General features: G+C 35.1%; 2 protein-coding genes across 2 annotated transcripts; both read right to left on the bottom strand.

The window, feature by feature from the left end:
* LOC104750242 (E3 ubiquitin-protein ligase ORTHRUS 2-like) lies at positions 175-3,950 on the bottom strand. The gene is made up of 9 exons (XM_010472012.2): positions 3,402-3,950; positions 2,290-2,825; positions 2,063-2,188; positions 1,845-1,947; positions 1,699-1,763; positions 1,506-1,608; positions 1,266-1,386; positions 883-1,097; positions 175-596 (listed from the first exon to the last, which is right to left on the bottom strand). Exons 1-9 carry the CDS (start codon positions 3,873-3,875, stop codon positions 381-383), a joined length of 1,959 nt encoding a protein of 652 aa, XP_010470314.1. The 5' UTR covers positions 3,876-3,950; the 3' UTR covers positions 175-380.
* LOC104750241 (E3 ubiquitin-protein ligase ORTHRUS 2) lies at positions 6,269-10,835 on the bottom strand. The gene is made up of 9 exons (XM_010472011.2): positions 10,272-10,835; positions 8,716-9,245; positions 8,437-8,562; positions 8,237-8,336; positions 8,084-8,148; positions 7,905-8,007; positions 7,627-7,771; positions 7,095-7,309; positions 6,269-6,691 (listed from the first exon to the last, which is right to left on the bottom strand). Exons 1-9 carry the CDS (start codon positions 10,740-10,742, stop codon positions 6,497-6,499), a joined length of 1,950 nt encoding a protein of 649 aa, XP_010470313.1. The 5' UTR covers positions 10,743-10,835; the 3' UTR covers positions 6,269-6,496.

Genomic DNA, 18,545 nt, shown 5'->3' with positions numbered 1-18,545 from the left:
CAACCAATTGAACATCCAAATTGAAAAAATAATAATAATAATAATAATAATACAAAAGGGAACAACTGAACCTAAGTAGAATCTAGATTGGATTAGCGTGATGAGACAACATCCAAACCTAATATAATGGTTTTAAAATCTAATACACAAGAAAATCCAAAACAAGAAAGAAAATAAATCAAACCGGAGAACCAGGTTTTTAAGTATTGAGTACTCTGTTGAAGTAAAATACAAAATAAACAGATCGCAATACGTTCCACGAATGTTACGTACTCGAGTTTTAATTAAGATTGAAGTCTTAAACTTGCAAAACAAAACCATATAGCCTCAAACTTGGCCTGATGGTTCAATCCAAAAAATGCCATTGGAAAGGTCCCTACCTACTCCATGTCTGATTCAACGACACTTTCGGTAATCACTGCGTCAGTGTCCAACTTAATCCGTTTCTTTGGCTGCTCATTCTTTTCTGACACAAACACATCAGTTTCTTCCTCAGAACTGGTACCAGAGCATTCACCTTCATCACCTTCAGGCTCTGCGCTCTCCTCTTCCTCATTCTTCAGCCTCTCTATCAAATCCATTACATCTCTGTTGACCTGTTTACACACATTTCCCAAAATTACTCCTCAATTTGTGTGATCGTAACAAAATTGTAAAATATCATATGATTTGCTACAGTTTCAATTTTAAGGACTGGAAGCTTCAAATAAAAAAATGACATAATTAAAATCCTCACAAATTCATTGGTTATATACCTTTCCCTACACATTACTATTGACCAACTTCATCTATCTAGAAGTCATATGATATTATGCTAAAGAAGTGTGTGCTATGTTCACTGTATGAAATCAAAGCAAGAAGAAGATATGATGATGTTTTTACCTGAAGGTTCGGGAGAAAATCAGAAAGGTCAGTGGGACAACAAGGGCAGTTCATGACATTCTTCTTTGCGCGTAGTGTACGTCCACCTCTGCTTCTCTCTCTCATTAGAGTTGTCCCAGCAAATTTATCTTCCAAACATGGCTTGCAGAAGTTATGAGCACAAGGTGTTGTCACAGGAAGAGTCATCACTTGTCGACAGATCAGGCAACTAAACTCTGCATCAAAGAAAAACCCAACAGTTTACATATTCCAGGTTTGGAGAAAAGCTATATAAAGAAAGAGCTGAATATTTTTGTTAATCATAAATAAACATTTTAGGAATCTTTAGCCTGATCACTTTCTAGAAAAGGTAACTTCAAAATTGTTTAGAATGGCACACAGACCTTTCAGAAGTTTTCCCCTCACGGTGTTTGATTTTGCTGTCCTCAAACTTTTCCTCTCCTTATTCACCCGCAATTTACTAGCAGGTGGAGGCTTCATCCATCTCCAACGACCTTCACCTTCCTGATCAAGTAAGCTTATTATCAGTAAAGTATAAGGGGATAGATAACAAATAACGAACTAACAAAGGAAAATTTGATATAACTCGCCAACTATTAAAAATCAGATTTTTTGAAACTTACATCAAAATCCCACGATGGACTTTCCTTTCTCTCAAACAGGTCCATGGCCATATTAAGTTCAGGAACATTAGGTATAGGTCTTGGACGATCTCCTTGCTCATCACTACAATAAATCACACCATTAAACTCTAATGGAATATATATATATATACACATATATATTAAGTGCACGCTTTCAAGACATAGATCAAACCTGGTCCATGGAGCTGGCTCATTGTCACATCTAACAAATAGGTAACGACAGACATGAAAAGAACCCTATGGACCACAGAAGAATAGGTCAATGCATGAAAAAGAACAGGGAAAATTTGCAGTTGTTAGCTATGCGTGTATGTGTACCTGTTTTCCAACTTTCCGCCAGCACTTCTCAATCCTGTAAACCCCATCATACCTCACTCCTTCCATAGGGGCATATGCAGAATGACACATCACCTTGTGAGACCTGATCATATATGGCAAAAGGTTATTGAAGAGATAAAGATCATTGAAGTAAGCTTCAAGTTGAAAAGTGAGAAAGATGTTACATGCAATGGAGTTGTTCTCAAATAACAGTTAACCTGATAACTCGAACAGGATACCCCATCTTGCAACTAAGTCTTAAAGCTGCATTTTTATTTTTGAATACTTGATCATGAGACTGAATCTTGGCAGTCCTTTTGTTGCGACTGAGATCTCTTCCTCCGCTGCGTGACACATCCACACATTAAAACAAACAGACACAGAACATATTAGTAAACTAAAGAATATATAGCTACATGATTATTAGAATAAATAAAATGCATACCTTCCGGTATATATGAACCACTCCCCATGGTCCTCATCATCGACGTAACCACCAGAAAGCACCACGGACTGAGCTCCGTGTTTGGCTTGTCCGGCAATGCCGGGGACAAGTGGGAAGTGCACCCCCCACTGTCGACACTCCTGTCGGTCCGCCCAGGACTCCCCGACCAAGACACCGAGGTTCCTACGAGGATCATTTTCCGCTGGTATGGGACCAAAATGATCGTTTGGTATGGTGACAAATATCCTTCCACCTGAAGCATTTGCGTTCCCTGTTTTCTTTGCACGCTCAGTTGTAAATGCTTTTTCTGGTCGGTCTTGGTTGCTAACAAAATGACGGTCCTTTGAAGTACCCGCATCATCAGCACGTTTAGGGTGTTTTGCTAACCGAATAGCAGCGACGATGGACAAGTTGATACGGGGATCTCTTGCAATTTTTAGAGGAACAACGGTGCGGCACTTTCCACATGTAGGTTTTTTATTAGCGCTCATCCACTTCTTGAAACATTTCAAGCAAACGTTGTGCCCACATGGTGTCTGAAAAACAAACATACAAGATATCCATCAGCCCCTATACTTCAAATTTGTCACACACACACAAAAGATTCATTTTGAAAAGAAGAAGTTAACACTTATTTAAGTCTTTCCACTCTTTCCATGTCGACTACTCATCAATAGCAAAAGTTAATGAAACCCCAACTTGTCGAAAATGAATATAGAAAACATCCCATAAACGGCACTAAACAACAATATAGACAAGAACAACCTTCAACAAACGTGTACACATACCACTTCCTTTCCTAACACTATTATCAACAAGTATATCAAGACCATGATACAACTCTCCAGTCTCAACTAAACAATATCCAACCCAACAAGTGTACACATGGTGTTGTCACATATGGTAAGCACAATTAAGTCTATGTTTTTGTTTAAACCCATCAAAAGTAACAATTAAACCTGTCAATAAAACCCTAAGTTTTGTAACTGTGGTATGACACAAACTTGAATTAGTAAATTAAGTGTACACATAAACGATCATGCATAGTATCTTGGTATCGGACAATGAATTAATAAGCATGAAGCATAAGAGAGAAGAGAAAGAGAATGTACCGTCACAGGTAGGTCAAGTAACGACATACAGTAAAAACATATCAAGTTTTCATCAAGAGTAGATAACACATCACTTTTTCCTTTACCCTTCTTCATCTTCTTCTTCTCTTCTTCTTCGTCATCCTCAGCGACGGCTTTACCACTCATTACCTGTTGCCTCTTCCTTGCCTTCTCCTCAGCACTCAAAGACGAATCCGCCTCGATGGCGTGGATGGCCGCTACAAGATCTGAACCAACAGATCCGTACCCGGCCGCAACGCCTGAAACAGGAAGAGGATCGATATCGCCGGAGCAATCAGGACAAAGCCAATCGAAAGTGAACGCTAGGGTTTCAGGAGGAGACGAGAGACAGGACACGTGCCAAGGCGTAACGCATGTGCCGCAAGTGAGAGTTACTTCAGGCAGAGGCTTGGATTTGCATCGCATGCATACACCGTTGCCGTTGCAGGGGAGTTGGATGACACGAGAAGCCATATCCGATGATGATGAGAATAGCCAAAAGATGAGGTGGAGAGCGAGAGAGGAGAAAACGATGAAGATGAAAAATGAAAAGTGAGGAGAGCGGGGTTTTAAAAAGCACTTAGGGAAATCAAATTAGGAAGGAGATTTCGTAGAGTCAAAAATAAATAAAAAATTGTCCTACTATGAAATATCTACCATTGAATATGGACTAATTAATTATCATGTTTATTTATATTGACCAATTTTGGGTAGTGAAATTAATTAGTACCTTTTAATAGATTAAGAAAGAAATATCTATGTGAAAATTATGTGGATATTATATCATTTTACAAGGTCTTGTTTATTAGTTAACCTTTTTTTATAATTGATTTCTAATACAAACAAAAAAGATAATAGCAAGGCCTATTAGTTGAAACGCATGGGTATTAAAAAGTTTGCTCTGCTGACTAATGTGGTGGTGTGGTGATGTAAAGAATTAATACCAGAAAATGGAAGGTCGTCTACATTGATTCACATACTTGAACGATGTCTATGCGAGATTCTCCATTTTATCATGTCACAACTCACAAGCATAAGTTACGAGCTATTTCATTTCATTGATGTCTTTTCTCAACAACTCCATCCATTTAATTTGGAAAAAATAGAGAGATCGACCATGTTTTATTATTTATATGGTTTTGACGAAGCCACTTACATATGAAATATATATATGACTTTATGGAGGTTTATGTAACTTGATGTATCATACCATTAGAAACATATAGGTCGATGCTTCTAATCATTTTGGAAGTACAAAATGAAGTTGACCCTAAATAAGTGCTCGTTTCAAGTATTTTGGGGGAATTCTCTCTTGGTTACAACATAGTTCACGTATGCAAACAAGTGAATGCAAGCTAAATCATTGTCATTCAAAACTTATCGTCACATTAGAATGTAATAGAAGTATAAAGACTCACAAAAAGATAGTAACCCTAAGTTGTTTTTTCTCCAAAGTCGCCGACAAAAACCATTTTTTTTCTAAATGACTTAAAGAGGTCGACACACACACACTTTTATTAGTTCAGAGAAACCTCGATGCAAATATATTAATACTTAACTAATCATCCCTTTTAGGCCAAAGCCCATGCTAAATGACAACTTCGATATGTCCGATAGTCTCACCCAAAGTTGTGAGTTTGTTGCTAGAGGAGATAAAAGAAACCGATCACCCAACTAGAAACTAAATAACAGTGGATCTTATTAAAATATATATGTATTTGAAATTTGTTTGGCTTATACATATTTTACAACGTTTTCTCTTACCATTTTTTTCAACTAAGTAGAAGTCCAAAATGAAATTGAACCCAACCAAGTGCTCGTTTCTAGAAAATATGTACCATTAAATATGGACTAGAAATTTCATATTTGAACATCTAAGATAGTAGAATAATTAGTATTTTAATAAATTAAGAAATAAATATGTATTTGAAAATTATATATGGCTACTACGTCATTTTGCAAGGTGTTTGTTTTCACTAAGAAATCTTTTATTCTGTTTAAATACAAAGAAATGATAACAATGGATGTAAAATTTAAGGCATGGTGAGGGTATAAAAAAATACAAGGATATGAAAGGTCTACAATGATTTTATATATTTGAACAATGCCTAAGAAATAGCCCCGCTTTCATTATATCACATGTGGCCATGTGGGTTACGAGTTATTTCGTTTAATTGATGTCTTCTCAAGATACAACCGTATCCATTTGATTTGAAGAAAAAAGGCAATTGTTTACCATTCATGTGGGATCTACTGCTACTAGATGTTCGCGTTCCTATGTAATTAAAGAATGACGAAACCACTTAACAAAGATGCATAAACAACATGTTGTAAAATGAAATAGATGACATTATGGAGGTTTAATACACTAGATACTCGTCAAATAACTTTGTGCAACATACCATGTAAAATATGTAGGTTAGTGCTTAATCCAATCTGAAAGTACAAAGTGAAATTTATTCCAACAAATTGCCCGTTTCTAGTATTTTTGGGGAGATTTTTACACGGTTATAACATTCTCCAACAATGCATAACAGTAGATGCATACTAAATTAATGACATCCATAACAAAGAAGTCTTAATTAAGACTCACAAGAAGGATAGTCACCCTAAGTTGATTTTTCTCCAAGCCTTACTGACAAAGCTCATCTCATCTCTAAATGACTTAAATGGACACAAGTCTTTGTATAGATTTGTCAAGCTACGATCGTCAGTGGAATAAAAACCTTTGATGACAACATAGTACTGGTAAGCCTATTACGGTTGTCTCTAGAAAAGTTGTAAGATTAGAATAGACAAACCCAATATATTAACTAAATATATAACCTAATAAAAAACCAGAAAAACCAAAATAAGCAAAAATCAAATAAAATCAAAGTTTACCCTCGATTTAGAACTCAGTTGTAGTAAAATCCAAAATAACAGAACGCAAAACAAAGAAAAATAGCGTACGACATCAGGTACTAGGGTGATTTTTTTTCTACTTCAGTCTTCGGTACCAAATCAAAACCATATAAGTCTTCATAACTTTACCGAATGGTTTGATCCAAAAAAGCCATTGGAAAGGCCCCCCTACCTACTTCCTGCATGCAAGATTACACAACAGTTGCAGAAACTGCTACGTCTGTGTCCAGCTTAATCCGTTTCTTTGGTTGCTCAGCTTCTTCAGACACGACCTGAGTGTCTTCTTCAGGGTCCGTACCTGAGCTTTCACCTTCATCTACAGGCTCTGCATCGTCCTCTTCCTGGTTCTTCAGCCTCTCTATCACCTCCATCACTTCTCTGTTAACCTGTTTACACAATTGCGATTAGGAAGCGAAGAATAATTTCACGAGAGATTATTCCTTAATTTGCATGATCATAATAATGGTAAGTAGCGAAATACCAGACTTGGTACAATGTCACTTTTCAAGAATGGAAAGCATCCGTGAATGACATACTTAAATCCAATCACATTTATCATTTATATAGGCTTCTGAATAAACTTTTTCCTACACAATCACATTACAAAATCAATAGGTATTCTATGATACGATAACATTACAAAATCCGTTGACCAGCTACATCTAGTTCTAGCAGAGCCAAAATCAATGCTAATGCAATTTGCACTTGAAAATATAAAATTATACGAAAGGAGTGTGCTATGTTTACTGCAGAAACAATGCGAGAAGAGAGATGATAATGATGATTCACCTGAGGGTTCTGGAGAAAGTCAGAAATGTCAGTGGGGCAACAAGGGCAGTTCATGACATTCTTCTGTGCGCGTAGTGTGCGTCCACCTCTGCTTCTCTCTCTCACTAGAGTTTTCCCAGCAAATTTAGCTTCCAAACACGCCTTGCAGAAGTTATGAGCACAAGGAGTTGTCACAGGAAGAGTCATCACTTGGTGACAGATCTGGCACTTGAACTCTGCATCAACAAAAAACCCCAAAGACAGTTTAAGAAAGAAAGAGCTGAACATATCTGCGTCATATTACTGTTAACTTTATCAGTTAGGTTAACCCATTTCGGAAACATTGACTTCCTGATACTAAAGTTTCCAGGGAACCATAGCTTGAGCCTCCAAGTACAAAACATATTTTATTTTCTAGAAAAGATAACTTCGAACTGTTTAGGAAGGCCCAATCTAGAAATACAAACATAATGCACTAGTACTTATTTGGCAACAAGGGAATAGTCTATAAACATAATAACAGCAGAAGTAGAGAATTTGGACACACACAGACCTTTCAGAAGTCTTGCCCTCACTGTATTCGAGTGTGCCGCCTTTATAGCTTTCTTCAAACTTTTCCTCTCCTCAGGATCCAAAACATTCACTGACTTTTTACTGGCAGGTGGAGGCTTTATCCATTTCCAACAACCCTCACCTTCCTGATCCAGTAAATTTATTATCAGAAAATACCACTTGTATAGTTTATATAACAGATAATGAACCGACCTAAACAAAAAAAATCAATATCTGCTCACACGCCAACTTGTATAGTTGAGATGTCTTGGAACTTACATCAAAATCCCATGATGGACTTTCTTTTCTCTCAAACAGGTCTGTGGCCATGTTAAGCTCAGGAATATTTGGTAAAGGTCTTGGATGATCTCCATGCTCATCACTGCAATATATCTCAGCATTGAACTCAAATGGAATATATATAGAAAAGTGGCACACTTTCAAGCAGTAGATCAAACCTGGTCCATGGAGCTGGTTCATTGTCACATCTAACAAACAGATAACGACAGACCTTAAAAGAACCCTATGGACCACAGAAAAATAGGTCAATGCATAAAAAAGAGAACAGGAAAAGTTTACCGTTCTTAGCTATATACGTATGTATTGTATACCTGAATTCCAACTTTTCGCCAGCACTTTTCGATCCTGTAAACTCCATCATATCTCACTCCTTCCTCAGGGGCATATGCAGAACGCTTTTCCTTGTGAGACCTGATCATATATCGAAATAGGTGAAAAAGTCAAGATCACTGCATGTTGAAGAGTGAGAAAAACGTTGCATTAACGCAGCTGTGCTCGAATAAGAGGTAACCTGACAACTCGAACAGGATACCCCAATTTGCAACTGAGTCTTAAAGCTTCATTAGACTTCTCGAACTTTTGGTCAAAAGACTGATCCTTGTTAGTCCTTTTGTTGCCACTGAGATCTCTACCCCCACTGCATGATACATCCACACATAATCAAGACAAAAAGAGAGAATCTATCAGTAAATTGGAGAATTGATACTTCTATACACATGAGAGAAGTAAATTGTACAAGATTAATTAATAAATCAAATGGACCAAAAGCTACAAGAAATTAAAGGCACACCTTCCTGTGTATAGAAACCATTCTCCATGATCTTCATCATCCTCATAACCTCCAGAGAGTGCTACAGATTGAGCTCCATAACTTGCTTGTCCAGCAATGCCAGCAACATGTGGGAAGTGAGCCCCCCACTGCCTACACTCCAGTCGGTCCTCCCATGATTCTCCAACTAAAAGACCTTGACTCCTCACAGGATCATTCTCAGCCGGAATGGGACCAAAGTGGTCAGGTGGTATTGTAACATAAATCCTGCCGCTAGCAGCATTGGCCTTCCCTGTTTTCTTTGCGCGCTCAGTTGTAAATGCTTTATCTGGTCGGTCTTGGTTGCTCACGAAATGATAGACCTTTGAAGTACCCGCAGCAGCACTTCTGGAGACTCTTGCAAACCGGATAGCAGAAACAAGGGAAGAATTGATACGAGGGTTCCTTGCCATTTTCTCAGGAACTATGCTGCGGCATTTTCCACAAGTACGTTTTCCCTGACCCATCCACTTCTCGAAACATTTCAAGCAAGCGTTATGCCCACATGGTTTCTGAAATGGAAACATACAAAATATCCATCAGCCCTACTTAATATAGCCTTCATCTTTGTCAAAAAAAAAAAAAAAAAAAACTTCTATTGAGAAAAACTTAACACTTCTAAAATGAGTTAAGAAAAAAATCATATAAACGGCAACTAAACAACAAAAAGTGTACATATACCAATCCCTAACCTTTGTTGCATGGAAACTCTTTTCGAGGTCCGTTTCCCGTTTCCGAAACGTTTCGGAAACTGAAACTCGTGGAAACTCAAAAACAAGGCACATAAACAAGATTCCTAGAAATTTCTGTTTGGAAACACGATGGAAACACGACGGAAACTTCTTTTTTAATTTGAAACTTAATAAATAAATATTTTAAAAATATAAAACTTCATTATAGATATAAATATATAATATTATTAGTGTTTTAATTCAACTATTTAATATTTATATTTGAAGTTTTATTGTTTGAAGCTTTTTGATATGGTTTTTATGTTTGGTGTTTTATAATATATATATAGATATAGATATAAATATATAATCTATATATATATGTATATGTATATGTACATACGTTTCCAAAACATTTCCATTTCCTAATTTTTGAAAAAAACCGTTTCTTGTTTCCGAAACGTTTCGTTTCCGCGTATCCGTTTCCGTTTCCATGCAATCTAGTCCCTAACAATTATCAACAACTATATTGACACAATGATACACCTCTCAACTATATAATCCAAACCCAAAAGGGTAAAAAAAAAAAGGACAACTTAAATAGTCTGTTAGCAATCATGAACTATAAATGTAGCTAAACATTGACACAATTTGTCACAAATGGTAAGCAAAATCAAAGTCTCTGTCTTTGTAAATCAGCAAAAGGAACGATTTAATTGTGTCAATAAAGTCTAAGCCGTTGTATCAGAAGCTCTCGAGTTAGTAAATCAAACTATACACATTAAACAATCACAATCAATACTAAAACAGATTCAAGAAAATAACACTACATTAACAAGTATAAGAGCCAGGACAGAGAGAACGAACCGTCACAGGTCGCTCAGGCAACTGCATACAAAAAGAACACATCAAGTTATCTCCAAGAGCAGATAACACATCGAGATTCGCATTTTTCCCTTTACCCTTCTTCTTCTTCTCTTCTTCGTCAATTTCATCGACGGCTTTACCACTCAGTAACTGTTGCCTCTTCTTAGCCTTCTCCGCAGTACTCAAACTCTCATCAGCCTCGATCGCGCGGGTCGCCGTTACAAGATCTGAGCCAACAGCTCCGTACCCCGCCGCGACGCCGGAAACAGGAAGAGGGTCGATTTCGCCGGAGCAATCGGGACAATGCCACTGTAAAGTCGAAGCTAGGGTTTCGGGAGGAGATGAGAGACAGGACACATGCCAAGGCGTAACGCACGTGCCGCAAGTGAGAGATTCTTCAGGCGGAGGTGTTGATTTGCATCGCATGCATACTCCGTCGCCGTCGCACGGGAATTGGATGTCACGCGCCATTTCAGAGATATCGAGGGATTTGGGGGAATGGAAGGTTCTAGTGAGAATTGGGAATTTAAGAGGAGGGAGAACGAAAAAACAAAATAGTGAAGAGGCGGGTTTTTAAAAAATTTTGGGACTATGAATGCGTCTTTACACCAAAAGGAAAGGAAAAAAAAACATTGAATTTGTTTTGTCTTTTTAACTAGCATTTTTGAAATTTTTAAGAAAAATTTCGAAAAGGAAAAAAATTGAATACTTTATTTAATAAGGAGAAAACCTCCTATTTTTTTTTCAGCAAAATAAATTTTATTTAGAATAAAATCTGTCAATATACTGTACAAAGGTTCCATCAATGTAGAAATCTGTATCAATGCAACCTAGTTGTGCTAACAAATGTGCTACTTCGTTAGTTTGAACGATGTAAATGTTCAAAGCGAACCATTTGGAAGTGCGTTGAACAGAGTTGAATATCTTGTAGCAAGCTATAAACGGAGAACCATTGACAGTGTCTATCAACGTTTTACAATCGCCTTCAAAATATACATTGGCAAAGCCCTGGTTCGAAGTTTGTTGCATAACAAACAATAAAGCTTCTGCTTCAGCTTCTAAAGGAGATAGTACGGCTTCAACAAACTACTGTTGAGATATTTCAGGAAAAGTACAATAGTATCAAAAACAAAAATTTGACAGTTTATCTAAGTAATTAATTTATATACACTACAAAAATTCATATTTAATGTATGTTTGGTTCGGTACAATATATGTTTCCAATATTTGGTTTTTAGAATGAAAGAAAAAAAAATGTTTTTAGTATCTTAGCCTCCCTCAACCTCCTATTGAAGTCAGTTAGTAATTTGGACCTTGAATGGTAAGATAACTGCTTTTTTCTAAGTGTGTTTATCAATAAACTGCTTTGTACACAAATCACAAAAAGATAGTGTAATTTGCAGTTTTTAAAAAGAGGAAAAATTTACGTGTTTGTGTTTTTCAAGGAAGAATATTATTCATTTTGTTCCTTAATAGATTGATGTTTTGACAATTTCACATATATTACGAAAAAGTTAAAGATTTATTTATAAATTAATTTATAATTATTTTTTGGTTGAAAAAAATAGAAATCTTAAATAACGTGACATGTGGAGAAAAACATAAAGTAAAAAAAAAATATTTTAGTTTTTTAATTGTACAACATCAATCTTTTAGGAACAAGAAAAAAAATTCTAACATCAATCTATCATAGATGGAGTAATCAGTAGACAAAAAATTCAGCAGTTTATGACCACCAATAATTCAGCAGTTTTGTTTCCAATTGCATATTGGATAAAACCAAATTTTAATTTATTCTTTCCAGTCTAATTTATAAATTATAACACTATTTTTTGAATTGTTAATAATTCTCATGGATAATTTACTTTTTAAATGTGTCATTTTAAAGATAAGTTATAAAATAATGAGATTTTTTGATAAAACATACTTAAATAGAAGAAAAAATCACTCAAATTGCAATTTTTATTTTGATTTTGATTTTTTTATTGACGAATATTGCTATTTGTTTGCTAAGATTCATATAGATCTTCAGCCCATCTTGACTCTTTAGGCGAGGCCGGTGAGAATTCTCGAGAGGCAGATCAAGGAACTTTAATGAAAGAAGATTCTTTTGATGAGAGTCCAGTGGGACTGTGATGGTGTGTTGGAGGAGACTTGGGATCTAGAGGGCAGGATGAGGATAATGTTCAAGAAGTGGTTTGATAAGAAGGTCGAGACTTGAACTTGACTATCCTTGGTTTCCAGTTTTCTTTTTGTTCGCTTGGTGTCGATGTATCTTATTTTTTATTATGTATTTTCGTTGAAATTGTAACGATTATGACATTTTTAGTGATTAATCTATACTATTTAAGCAAGACTACTCACTAGACTCAAATTGGAACATGATGACATTTTTAGAGAATCGTTTAATTTAATTAAATTACTCTATAGTTTCGATTTAACTAAATGATGTTTATACCCTCTCGGCGAAAACATATTTACAACTGGGTTAACACAATAATCCCGTTTGACCCGACTATAGTAGAATTCAAAACACGCGGATCTGTTTGTAACCCGGTTTGACACTATTCGGATCTTTTATTTGGTTTGATTCAAGAATACTTATTCTCATCACCAAACAAATGTATAATCCCTATAAATAAGAAAACTGGTATCCGAGTAACTGGTATCTGAGTATTTAATGGCTTCAGTAATATCAGATATTAACTATTACCATACTTAATCCCTATAATTATTACGAATAATAATAATAATGAGAAATATTTAATACGTATCAATTGTGACTTTGTTGCTTCCAAAATAATCAATAGATTAAATACGAAACTATATATATATGTAAACTTATTTGATTTGTTTTTATATTGTGAGATATTTACGGAAACAACAAATCAACTTAATACAATTAAATAAAAACAAATCATCATTTAGTTTAGATTTTTCAATATTTCCTTAAAAAAATTATAGTAATTAATTATGAGTAGTATAGATGGAAAGAATAAAAAACTCAGAAATTATATATATGTAAAGTTGTAAACTAATTTACAGAAAGGTGTAATGTATATCTCACATCGACTAAATATTTTGGAATATGGTTCATAATCACTATACATATATGACTAATATTTTTTGAGTAGTCATATATTTTGAGTACAAATGAGCAGGAAGCTTGATTTATCAAGTATCTAAATTTAACAGTTTAATTTGGTTCTATATTTGAGCATATTTAAACTTTTCAAAAATAAATATTTTGTAATATATTTACGTTTTTAAAAAGTTTAAGATATTATAAATATATATATTTTTATAGAATGTTTAAATTATTATAAATATTTGAACTCCGTCGAAAGTTTAAAATATTATAATATATTTAAAGTCTATAAAATATTTAAGTAATATTTTTACTCTTAAAAAATTTAAAATATAAAAAAAAAATTAGTTAAACCCGTTAAAACATGTATTTTTATCAAACTATAAATTAAATTGTTTTTTTACAATTTTTTTCACTTCATAATCGTCCCGAAACGCAAATGTGTGTAATTGCGAGATGTTTTTGTAAGTTGTTTAAAGTTGCTTCCTTAATAATCATTTAAAAATTTGAAATTATCTATACTATTAAATCAGAAGTATTCATGGACCAACTTTTGTACCATGACTTTGTTTTGGTAGTTTTAAAATAAAATGGTTAGTAATCAATAATTATTGATACATTAGTATATTATGGCATTAAAATTCTCTAACCATTCAAATTAAGTTGGATCTCGCACGGGTCATTTAGATAAACTCATCCTCTTACAAAACTACTATCTGATAGTGTGGTGTGTCTATCCTCTTACAAAATTACTATACGGTATTGTGGAGTGTCTATCCTCTTATAAAACTACTATCCAATATTGTGGTGTGTCTGTTTCCGTGAAAAGTTACATTATGTAAACTAATTACTCTATTAGGATTTCTAATTTACCATCTAACCCCAAATATACAAATAAACACTATATAAAGAAATAAATTAAGTCAAAACAAAAAACTACATTACAAAAATACAAATTACCAAAAAAAAAATAACTAACAAAATATATAATCCCATGTTGTAGCATGGGGCTCCCCTAGTAAGATGATTATTTCTTGAGTTGACTTGTGTTATCATGGAAAATGAAAGAGCTTGGGTTTCTATAAATGGAAATTTTCTATAATTTGAAAGTGCCAAAAATAGAAAGTTTTAAAGGAGTTAGAACTTTGCTAATTTTGTAAAGTGTTGTGATCTTTTTTTCTGGTAGACTGTAGGAGACAAGCGTCCCTTACTATTTATTAAAGAGTGAAAATAAAAGATTACAACCGAACATTACGAGGGAACATAGTCCTATTAACATCCTCTAACATGAACGTCCTAATAACATACGGACAAACATTCAAATAATGAAAACCAAGCGGTAAAGAAAACACATAGTTCGCAATCCATCTGCAAGATGATTAGCTTTCCTATACATGTGAGAAATCCGGACTATCCAGTCCCTTGAAAGAAAGCCATAGGAAAAACGTACTAGGAACGACAAAGGAGGAGACTCATTTATCCCTATCGTGAAAAAACCAACAACTATCTCTGAGTCCACTTCCAGCTCCACACAAGTCACCCTACTCTCCGAAGCATTACAAAGCCCATAATACACCCCTATAGCTCCGCCAATAGTGCCGAACAAATACCAATGTTTAAAGCAAAACCTTAACACCATTCCACATCTTTATTTCGCAGAATTCCCCCTGTCGTTGCCAGTCTCGGGTTCCTTCTAGAAGCTCCATCAGTGTTCACCTTCACCCATCCATCACACGGTCTTCTCCAAGAAACTAACCTCTCAAACCCTTTCAACGCTCCTACAAGTAGTCCCCGATCTGGACTTAGCGTGACAAAACTTTCTACATTTACCACTCACACCAACCACATTACCCCAACGTCACTTCCAGCCCCACCATATAGTCATAACAAATAATGTTGGCCAGGTGCACTCTCCAACCACATAATTCCTCTTATAAATCCATTCAAGTAGTGAGCGTGCAAAGAATGAGCTCCTCTTATCTCGAGGTACAATTTGGTTCCACAGACCAGATATAGCTGGGCAGTCCTGAAGAACATGTATAATCGTTTCTTCACCACCTTTACACACTTGGCAGACACCCTCATCAGATAAATGTCTTCCTTTCCTTTCCATGTTAGTCATAATGATCTGATGAGTAACCAGCCAGAGAAACAACTCTTTCCGGAGCAATAACCTTCCACACCCGATCAAACAACTTTTCCAACTGTTGCCTTGGTATTATACACCGTGTAAGAAACCCACAAGAAAACTTGACTATGAACACTCCATCTACGGTAGCACCCCAGGACAGCCTATCTTTAGCTCCTGTAACAGTATCCAAAACCACCGATGCAAGGCGCAACCTGATCTCAGGCGTGACGTAGGGTGAAATAATCTCCAATAACCAACCTCTCCCATTCAACCACATGTCACAACCATATGTTCCTGTGTACCATTATCTCAAAGGACTTTATGACCTAAGGATAAGACTCAAAGGTCAAGACCTGAGAGCAAAGGAGATGCATGAGTTGAGACCAAATAATGTCAAAGACGCGGGTTATTCGCTAGATAAAGTCCTCTTGGATTAGTCGGAGGATGTGCAGGCCATAGTGTTGGTTTCACGGTAGATCCTTGTCTATTGGTCATTGTGCTAGATTCGAGGACAAATCTATGCTGGTGGGGAAAAATTGTAATGCCCGTGAACCAAGTAGTGCTTGGGAGTGTTGATCGACACCACTAGGGTGTTGCTCGACATCGACAATCTAGTTAGGGTTAGGATTAATTCTAATTTCTCCAGTTTGTTTTGTTTTAGTGGGAAACCCTAAGGCTCAGGTATTTAATGAGAAAACTCGACATCCTTGTTTCGTTTAGCCACTTTACGTTTGAGAGAGAAAAAGGTTCCAGTGAGTTCCTAATAGTTTATGTGAAGTTTCTTGCTTGTTCTTGTGAGATGTTTCCCTGTGAGTGGAGATCTGAGGCTAAGGATGTGAAAGGAGCTTGATGTGATGCTTTTTCTGGTCGTGGTTTGGTCGATTCTCTCTGTTATGCAAAAGTGAGTGCATGATCATGGCTTAAGCTAAGATCTCTATTTATGTGATTTTGTGACTTGTTTGATTGTTTCCTTGCTTGTTTCGTGCGATTCGTGGTTCCTGTGCCTTGAGATGGCCTCTAGGAGTGTCTTCGCCGCATCCAAGGTGGCGAAAGGCGGAGATCACACCTTCAGCTTCGAGGATAATGATGATGTAGGGTTTGTGTCGATCGACTCCAGGAGGGTGTCGGTCGCCATCAAGGCGTGACGGCGTGAGGGCCTTGGTGAGTGTCGGTCGACACCATATGGAGTTGTCGGTCGACACCAACTAAGGTTTTTGGGTTGTCGAGGTGGGGTGTCGGTCGACACCAACACCAGCAGGTGGCTGAAAGCTTGTTCTTTTCCTGGTTTGATTTATGATTGTTGTTTGTGGTGTAGGTAAAGACAAAGTCTGATCGTGGAATTAAGGTAGTGAAGACGAAGATGTTCTAGTGGCTCGACTGATTTTGGTCTGGCTTCTGTTAGGTTGCTAGAGTTGGGTTACTAGAATGGTGAAGGGATGATGATTCATTGTTTTATCACTTTATGACTTTGTTTATGTTATTTGCATTCTTTGTTAGTTACCATTTTTTATTCGTTTATTCGTTATTGGATTAGTGGTATTGGTTATGTTATCCGTTGTTGTTTGATTGGGATATTTTGTTAGTGAATATAAGATTACTAGTTATATTATTTAAAAAACGAGTCTGGTGAGAATTATTTTCTTAATTTTAGTGAAAATTCTAAAAAATTATATTTTCTAATATAGAGGGAGTATCATTTCGGATTTCTTAAAAACAAAATTTTAATCCTCACAAAAAGGTTTGTCATACTTTTGCCCCTTAGCTCCTTTTAAAACTAGAGGTTACCTTTAAAATATAACCATATTGGAGTGGAAAGGAGTTTTGCTACATATTAACATACTCATAGTCCTTTCCACGTTCAGTTAAGCAACGGTCAAATACATATTCAAATTAGAGATTTAAACGTATAATAAAAAGGTTACTTTGTGGAAAGGAGTTTTAGAGAAACGAACGTATTGGAGTTTATCAAATATGATTTTAAAACAACACTAATTAGAGCTCTTAGAGCAATTTCAGTTTTAAAGTAAAGGAAACATGTAAAATACCAAAGAAAGCAAGAAAACCACTCTTAGACGAGCAACTTCAATTATAGATACTGATTGGAACTAAACTATAAGATAACTATAGTTCAAACTTTGACTATGCATGATACTGTTTAGTATCGATCTAACTAAGACTTTTGTTAAGGTAAAGATTATCTAAATTCGTTTCACAACTTATCAGCTATAAGTCTATAACGTATAGTTGTCAGCTTTGTAAACAACAGTTCAGCCCTATTCAAACTGACGAATACAATTACGTTTAAAAAAACTGCAAATTCATTATCAGCATATATATACTTGAGAAATGACTCCTCAAACTTAGGCTGTGATTGGTAACAGCGGTTACTTTTGGTTATAAAGAATTTGACTTAAAAATTTTAGCTGCAGAGAATTTGGTTGTAGATGTTGTGACGGTAAAAACTTTAATTGTTAAAATCCGATTGTTTACCAACAACTTTTAAAGCTGTATATGTCATTTTTATTATTATTATAAATATTAATAATAAATATATTATGTCAAAAATTAATTCATATAGCACTTTAATGATAAAATAAATTTTATTAATGATAAATTAAAATTTTAAAAAATATAAGTCAATCAAATATGTCCTCACCATGTTTTATTTGTGAACAACTTTCCACCCAATTGGCTCATTTGAGCTGATCTTTAGTTGAAAAAAAAAAATCAAATATGTGATTTCTTGATTGATTATTCTGGCAAATATCAATAGTATTTTTAATTGTTTGAATGTTTTTTTTATTGAGTAGTTATATCAGCAGTCAAAAATCTATTAATCTAATCAATGCATTATTTGAATGTTATTCTATTATTAATCATGAATTCCATAAACAATTTTATAGTATTATTAGTGATGATGATGAAAAAATAAAATTTATTATTGAAATGGATCGAAAGAGAAAAAAATAAGAATAATTAATTTATGAAAATAAAATATATAAAATATTTATATATACTTTTGGAGAGCTTTTAAATATTAAAAGGATAAAAAAGA

This window comes from Camelina sativa, chromosome 16 (assembly GCF_000633955.1).
Source record: "Camelina sativa cultivar DH55 chromosome 16, Cs, whole genome shotgun sequence".
NCBI lineage: Eukaryota > Viridiplantae > Streptophyta > Magnoliopsida > Brassicales > Brassicaceae > Camelina > Camelina sativa.
This window is presented reverse-complemented; position numbering and strand designations above follow the sequence as displayed.